The 8,529-nt window shown below is 33.8% G+C and overlaps 1 protein-coding gene across 2 annotated transcripts; it reads left to right on the top strand.

Moving 5' to 3' along the window:
• Positions 286 to 7,673, top strand: LOC107609118 (protein INVOLVED IN DE NOVO 2). Of its 2 annotated transcripts, none has more exons than XM_016310955.2 (10): positions 286 to 494; positions 1,096 to 1,449; positions 1,598 to 1,954; positions 2,112 to 2,462; positions 2,640 to 3,578; positions 3,987 to 4,168; positions 4,815 to 4,904; positions 4,993 to 5,280; positions 5,939 to 6,148; positions 7,270 to 7,673. In XM_016310955.2, exons 2-10 carry the CDS (start codon positions 1,128 to 1,130, stop codon positions 7,489 to 7,491), a joined length of 2,961 nt encoding a protein of 986 aa, XP_016166441.1. In that variant the 5' UTR covers positions 286 to 494; positions 1,096 to 1,127; the 3' UTR covers positions 7,492 to 7,673. The 2 variants fall into 2 exon arrangements, with proteins under 2 accessions (XP_016166441.1, XP_016166442.1); XM_016310956.2 differs by lacking the exon at positions 7,270 to 7,673 and adding an exon at positions 6,472 to 6,762.

The raw sequence follows: 8,529 nt of genomic DNA, 5'->3' as shown, positions 1-8,529 counted from the left end.
GAAATTTTTAATTAGATCCCTATATTTTTTTTTTCTTTTAATTGGGTCTCTGTACTATTTTTTTTTCCAATCAGGTTCCTCTTAGTAGTAATTGGTTTAATTGTACAGAGATTCAACTAAAAAAAATTAATGCAAAAACTCAAATAAAAAAATGTAAGGATTTAATTAAAAAAAGTTGGTGTAAAAACTCAATTAAAAAAAATATAAAAATTTAATTAAAAATTTCGCAAATTATATAGACCAACAGATTAATTAAACCGTCCGATTATTAGTGATTTTGTTATTTGGGTGATTTCTGCGGCTGACAAGGAAACGTGAAACACTGAAACGGAAATGGCAGTGGCAGTACCGAGTTACTCCTTACTCTAAATCGCTCCCATAGTTTCATTCCCTTCACTCGCAACGTTCTTTGTTCCAATCGCACTACTTTCTTTCTCCCAATACCCCAATTCCAAAACTACGCCTCAAACGTCTTCCAATTTCTTAGTTCTCAGGTGAATAACCTCTCTTCCTTTCTTCTCTCTCTACCCTACATTTTACCCAATTGCAAAATATATATATGCTTATTGTTTTTTTTTAATTTCCTAATTCTTTGTGCATTGGTGACTCAGAATTCATCCTATGAAATTGATTGATTTATTATTCAACTTTGAATTGCCGAATTGCCATGCATGCTTTCGTGCACTGCATTGCATTGTCTTTCTGTTTTATGTAAATTTTTCTTCTTATTATAAGCTTATATAACTTGAGTTAGGTTAGCTGGAACCAAATGAACTCTAGACAAAAAAGGGGGACAATGGTGGTAAGATCACTGTTTTAAAATCAAATGGGGCAGGCATCAAACTGGTCATGTTTCTGGTTGGAACTGTTTCCCTGGTTTGATCATGGTTCAACCATAAATTTACTCATAGGAAAAATTCTAACAATTTATAGTTTTATACAATTAATAAAATTTAAAGTAATGGAGAATTTTTGGAAGAAATTTGCTACTCCACAATGTTTGTTTATTTTTTATTTATTTTTTCATGGAAGCGATAGGTAAACCAACACTGCAACCATCTGTACTCAGTTCTAATGTTAATATCTGTGTTTCAGTTATTGTAATACCTTGGCTGGGAGAAACTGTAATGGCTCATTGCTCCACCTCCAACACGGATACTAGCGCAAGTGCACCTCAAATAAGTTCATGGTATGTAGATGAATCTTATGAAGAGCTCAAGAAGGGAATTCACCTTGTGAGAATCTCAGATGAGACCTTCACTTGTCCATATTGCCCTAAGAGAAAACAGGGATATCTGTATAGGGAACTCCTTCAACATGCTTCTGAGGTTTGTCATAGTAGTGCACTAAAAAGAAGTGCAAGAGAGAAGGCTAATCATATGGCTTTAGCAAAATATTTGGGAAAAGATCTTGCGAGTTTCGATGGCCCGTCAAAACCTGTAGATAAAGGTGTTCAATCTTGTTATGCTGAAGTTATTTATTCTTTACTAAGTTTTTCTGCAGAAATTGTCCAATTCATGAACATGTTTAATGGCATAATAAATATATATATGGCAACAGAAAAAAATCAGTTCTAACATTAATCTGTTGTTTCCAGGTACCAATGTATTAAGCATGGGAGATACAGTACAGCATCACTCCTCTGACAAGGATACTAATATAAGTGCTACTCAAATAAGTGGGTTCTATGTAAATAAATTTTATAACAAACTCAAAACGGCAAGTCAAAATGCGAAAACCTCAGATGATACGTTTGCTTGCCCATTCTGCCCTAAAAACAGAAAACAGAATTATGCGTACAGGGAAATCCTTGCACATGCTTCTGGGGTGGGTCAGAGTAGTTCACAGAAGAGAAGCATGAAAGAAAAAGCTACTCATCTAGCTTTAATGAAATATTTGAAAAAGGATGTTATAATTAAGGATGCAAATTGCCCATCAGAACCTGCAGATAAAGGTGATCACCTCTTAATGAAGCAACAAAAACAAAATTTCTGTTCAACATAAATTTTTCCCAGTATGCAGAAATGGGTCATTTCTGAGTGATATTTGAAGGGACTATCTGTAGAGCAACATGAATAATGTCGGTAGTGACAGTACTTTTTGTCTTTCAGGTTCCCCAACAGCGAGTTCGCACAACACTGTGATGGGTCAATGCTCTAACAAAAATCCTGGTACAACTGCATCTCGAATAAGTCGGCGGTATTTCATTAAAGCTTATGAGGAACTCAAAAAGGGAAAGCACATAGTGAAAGTCTCAGACGAGGGTTTCATTTGTCCTTATTGCCCTAGAAAGTTAAGTCGGTATTATGTGCTCAGGGAAATTCTTGAACATGCTTATGGGGTAAGTAAGAGTTCCTCACAAAAGAGAAGTGGCACAGAGAAGGCTAATCATCTAGCTTTAGTGAAATATTTGAAAACGGATCTGGTTAATGCGAATGGTCGCTTAAAATCTGTGAATGAAGGTAAACTTTTAGTTAGCAAAGCAATTATACGTTACAAATGTTTTTGTTCAAGTTGTGATTATTACTCCAGTGACAGAGTATGCAAAAACAGAAGTTGTCCTCTTACAATATTTAATGGAAGTAATCTATAACACAAGATATTAATAATTTGTGCTAACACTAGTTTTGGTCTTTCAGGAACCAAAGTACTAAGCCCGAGAAAAAGCGTAATGGAACAACGCTCAAGAAGGGATACTAATACAAGTGCACCTCAAATAAGCAGGTGGCATGTAGATAATTCTTATGAACAACTTAAAATGGGAAATCACAATGTGAAAACCTCAGATGAGACTTTCACGTGTCCATACTGCCCAAAAAAGAGAAAACGAGATTATGTGTACAGAGAACTACTTGAACATGCTTCTGGGGTGGGTCAGAGCAGTTCACAGAAGAGAAGTGCCACAGAGAAAGCAGATCATCTGGCTTTACTAAAATATTTGAAAAAGGATGTTATTAATATTGATGGTCCATCGAAACCTGCAGATGACAAAACCCATCTTGTTAATTCTGATGAGCAGTTTGTGTGGCCTTGGACTGGGATTGTAGTTAATATTCCCACTATACAGACAGAAGATGGACGTTGTGTTGGGCAAAGCGGTGCCATGTTGAGGGATGAATACAAAAGCAGGGGTTTTAATCCACGTAGAGTTTGTGCACTTTGGAGTTCACAAGTTCACTCTGGAACTGCTCTTGTCGAATTCAATAATAATTGGCTAGGCTTGGATGATGCATTGCGTTTTGAAAGAGCATATGAACTAGATCACCATGGTAAAAAGGACTGGCTTGCTAATACTGAGCTGAAGTATGGTATTTATGCTTGGCTTGCACGAGTCAGTGATTATAAGTTGAACAATATTATTGGGGAACAACTGCGGAAGATGAGGGATGTCAGAACTATAAATCAACTTATGGAAGAAGAAGCTAGAAAGCAGGATAAACTCGTGCTCAATTTAACTAACACTATTCAGGTAAAGAACAAGCTTTTAAAGGAGATGGAAGTACAGTACAGTGAAGCTACAATTAAAATTGATGTTGTAATGGGGGAAATAGATAAGCTCACTAAATCTCATGACGAAGGTATATGTTAATATTTTGCCTAAGTCGCTTTTTCTTCAGTTTGGATTATGATTCATTGGTTATGTATGCAATTGTTACTATTTCATGTTTACGGTTTATTGTCCATTTTTTAAGTACCCAATGCTGTGATGCAACCAATAATTTGTTTGCCTAGTACAACTTCCAGCATGACAATTTCTGGATCGCTGGACTAACTCCAATTTTAATAACTTATTGCAGAATTAAAGTCCAAAAACTTTGGTTGCAATAGCATCATGTTTTCACGATAGAATCTACTATTTAAAAATAAATTAAAAAATGTTCAGAACGTCCTGTTAGAACACGACAATAGATTTGCAACTGATTATTTTAGAATGATCCTGGACGATGGTAATGATATCGTTTTATGTCTTTATTGCTTGTATTCAGAGATGAAGAAAATACAGTCAAGTGCAAGGCAATATTTTCAGAATATTTTTAGTGGCCATGAAAGGCTTAAGTTACAATTAGAATCTCAGAAAACCGAGCTTGAGTTGCGAAGAATAGAATTGGAAAAGCGGGAAGCACATAATGAAAGTGAAAGAAAAAAGTTGAAAGAAGAGATTGAGGAGGTGCGGTGCTTTTGTTATTTTGTTACTCCTTTTCTAAGATGCTTCAAAATGAAGATTGAAGGAGAAAATACTTTTCAAGGGTGCTTAGTTGTTAAGACGGAGGGTTGTGTATTTTATTCTTAATTGATAAATACACTGCATTACATGGTTACCTAGTCTCAGTAAATGTTTTAATTTTATATTGCATTCAATAATCATTGTTTACATCATGCAAAATTTGATCTTAAACCAGCTTATACTATGTGTGATCTTTACTCCATTCTAGTAGATATCACCAGACACAATCTTCAATATGTGTCGTGGGTTGAACAATTACAATTGAACAATAATGAATACCATTGAGTTGTCATACACTAAGCAGGCAATTTATGGGATGAAATTTTTGGAAAAGAGGGAGAAAGTAAACCATCAGTCTAGAGGTGTATGCATTAGAATTTTACAGTGGCTTTTCTAGTTTTACCACTTCACCTGTATCCTCCAAATGAGATTTATTTTTTTTATTTATTCCGAAGAATCTGTAACCAACACTTTGGCATCATATTTTTTTTATTTAGACGAGTGGTCGATCCCCTTTAATAATATTGGCGTGATTAAGATGCATGTAAGATAGGTTTATTTGATAATCCTCATTTTATTGTCTTTTCAGAATGCAATGAAAAACAGCTCTCTTCAGATTGCTGTTCATGAACAAGAGAAGGCTAATAAAAATCTTTTGAGACTGGCTGCAGATCAGGAGGTTTGCATAACCTGTTTTGAGGCTTTATTTATACTTTATATTGCAAAAAGGTGTAATTGTTAATGCTATTGACTATTTGTTTATCCAGCGACAAAAAGAAGAACTCCATGCTAAAATTATCCGGCTTGAAAAACAATTGGATATGAAACAGAAATTGGAGTTGGAGATTCACCAACTAAAAGGAAAATTAAATGTCATGAAGCACATGGAAGATGATGGAGATTCTGAAGTTTTGAATGTGATGGATATTTTATATAACGAATTAAGAGATAAGGAACAGTCACTTCGAGAGATAGGGACATTGAACCAAGCACTAATTGTTAAAGAGCGTAAGAGCAACGATGAGCTGCAGGATGCTCGAAAAGTGTTGATTAGTGTAAGTTTTTTGTTTTCCCTTTTTCCCTGATAACCGCATATTGAAAAGTATTCCAAAGTGCATATTTTTTTGAACTACACTGTAAGCGCATCTGCTCAATCAGGTCCTGTTTTTTTTAATACTTTGATATCTGATTTCTTGGCTGTCATTGGAATATGACCCGGTCATTTTATAGACACAGGTTTTGCTTGTTGTCAGCTCAATAAATTCTTATATGAATCAGATAAGATATTAACTGATTGATGAAACTGTCCTGTATGAACCACAATGAAAGAAATAAAAATTTCGTTGGAGATGAAATATACTTTGTTTTAAATTAAGGTTTCTTTTATAGTGCATTCTTTTTCTTTTTTTTATTTGCCAAATTTAATTTATTCAGTTAGACATCAAGGTAACCAAGTAACTCCACTAAAGTCAAAACTTATTTATTTGATATCTAATTAACATGTCGCCCAATTGATTATTTCTAATTCATAGGTCTCTAAAACTGTACTTGTAGAAGAGACCAGCACTGCTGACTTGTAATGGTGCAACAGTCATATTGTGTGGATATTCAGTTCTCGTCTGTTACCTGACTTGTGGCTCATGGATTTTTATGCTCTGAACATTGAAACTTCCTTTCCTTTCTCCATGCTTTCTTATATTTTAAATGTTTCAGGGAGTTAAAGACATGTGTACTCGTGGCAATATTGGTGTGAGGAGAATGGGGGAACTTGATATTAGACCGTTTGTTGAATTTATGAGGAAAAGATATAATGATGAGGAAGCAGAAGAGAGAGCTTTAGAACTGTGTTCATTGTGGGAAGAGTATCTTAAGGACCCAGACTGGCATCCCTTTAAAATCAGCACAATTGATGGGAAACATCAGGTGTGCCTTTGCTAATCTTATAGATCTATTGAAATATTTTTTTTCTTGATATTGCTCTTCAGTCTTAATAGAATTTGTATCTTTCTTTTACAGTTTTTCTAAAGGGCATTCGTTAAGGTGTTTAATGTAGAAATAATTTATTAAAAAAACTAAAACTTTGTAGTTTCCAATGCTTCTATAGTGTATTTATTGAAGAAATTTTTTTAAAGATTTCTACTCTATATAACCCAATACCCTTCGTTTATTAGCATTCCATTTATCCCATTGTTTTATTGATGGATGAAGATAATAAATATCCATGATAGCTGCTTTACTTGAAACAGGAGATGAAGAAGAAGCTTTGATCCATGTACCATAAGGCTTGTTTGTGAATTGCGTTTGGAAGAGAAGGGAGGGGACGGGAAAGCTTGTAGTGTAAATTTTACACCCTTCAAAACCCTTCCTTCCCCATAGCCAGCCAACCTCTAGGTTTATAACTGTGTGACCTCTAGAACATATTGGTCCTGAAACTTCAGGGTTTATGTTTACTGAGAATTGGGATTTCATAGGCCCTATCTGCCATAAAATGAAATCTAGAAAAAGACTTTAGATCACTGGAGGAAAAAAAATGGAAGGTAACATTGAATGTATATGTTTTAAGTTGAATAATTTTATGACAAACTAAGTTGTGTGGTTTGTCTTTAGTCTTTATGTGACACCGATCAGCTTATTTTACATAAGGTGTAATGTCTTTTGCCCCTTTATTTTTGTGTCCAATATTATTGAGGAAGACGCCTTAAGATTAATTACACTTTTTTTTTTGGGTCAATTTATATTAGATGAGGCTCGAACCCGAGACCTCTTAGCGAGGAGGGGGGACATATGCCGTCTGAGCCACGGCTCATTGGCATTACACTTTTGATTAAACATATTTGCTTTCAATGGAAAGTAAATAACTAAATATGGATATCAGTTGAACATAGGAATGTTGTGGACCATTGTTTTGGTCTATTTGTTGTTATTCCAAACAGGAATACTGCATTTAGTCATTTACAACTTCTATTCATGTCTAAAACTTTGTTGCATTATTTTTATGATATTATGTTTTTCTTATCTGGCTTTGCTCATTTGTTTCATTTCAGGAAATGGTAGATGATAACGATGAAAAGTTGAAAGGACTAAAAAACGAGATGGGGGAAGAAGTGTACAACGCTGTGGTGGAAGCTTTAAGAGAGATAAATGAATACAATCCAAGTGGACGGTACATAACCTCGGAATTATGGAACTACAAAGATGGAAGAAAAGCCACTTTGCAAGAAGGGGTAAATTTTCTATTGGAGCAATGGAAACTTCATAAACGTTAGAGGGAAATTATGTAAATGCTTGGATGTGAATAGCTAGAAAGAAAATTATTTAGACAAGGACTAAGTGCTTAAATTTACATCTTTTCTCTCAAAATACTTCTAGATTTATTGCATGGGAAATTTTATATTAATGTTTCAAATCATTTTGTCCTTCACTATAGCAATGTGCTTTAATTATCAAATATGCTTGTAGAAATGTCTTCACTTAGTTTTTATCATCTGATTAATTTATTCTGTTGTTACATTATGTTTCATTGTTTGTGTCAATATTATTCTTAGAATTGTAATCGTGTGATAAAATTTAAAACTAAATAAATTTTTTTAATTGATATGTGATAATGACACATAATAAAATATATTATAATTATGCCACTTCTTTTCTTAAAGTGACGAGTAAAGAAGGACTGGTGTAGTTTTGTTACTTTGTATGATGTAATTGTGGATTGCGATGCGACTATCTTGCTCTTTAACTTTAAGAATAGATGAAGCAAAAATAAGAACAAAAATAAATTCTTCTGTCGAAGATGTTCTAAGGCACACTTCTTAGAAAATCCTAATATATATATATATATAAACCTACTTTCTTTTAATATAATTCGACTTGCATTATGCCTAAATCAGACCTTTTTGCAATTTCACAAATAAATTAAAGATAACCTCGACATTACTAACATAATTAATACATAAGATAGCATCAGAGAAGTTAGGAAAACCATCACGGAAGGCATAGAATCTACTTTTAATACCAATATATCAAAGAAGAGACAAATACTCTTATTAATCAACGTTGATTTGAATATTTTTTTTCTCCTTTAACTTTTCGGCGCTGGTAAATAAAGCATGCTTAATTATGAAAGATGCATGCATCAACTAACCACACTTTTCGAATTTCAATTAGTAGTAGCTTATCATTAGTACTAATAAAATGAACCATATCCAAGGCTCGAGATAGCAAAGCATAAACTCACATCAAACTCATCTCAGCAATATCAATGAGAAACTATAATTATAATTAACAAAGAAAATATTTAACCAAAC

This window comes from Arachis ipaensis, chromosome B07 (assembly GCF_000816755.2).
Source record: "Arachis ipaensis cultivar K30076 chromosome B07, Araip1.1, whole genome shotgun sequence".
NCBI lineage: Eukaryota > Viridiplantae > Streptophyta > Magnoliopsida > Fabales > Fabaceae > Arachis > Arachis ipaensis.
Note: the sequence above shows the minus strand (reverse complement) of the source record. Positions and strands in the feature narration are given on the sequence as shown.

Coding starts and splice junctions, on each gene's coding strand:
- LOC107609118 (XM_016310955.2), top strand. CDS start 1,128: ATGGCTCATTGCTCCACCTCCAACACGGATACTAGCGCAAGTGCACCT. Junction 1,955..2,111: donor ATCAGAACCTGCAGATAAAG/GTGATCACCTCT, acceptor TTTGTCTTTCAG/GTTCCCCAACAGCGAGTTCG. Junction 4,169..4,814: donor TGAAAGAAGAGATTGAGGAG/GTGCGGTGCTTT, acceptor TTGTCTTTTCAG/AATGCAATGAAAAACAGCTC.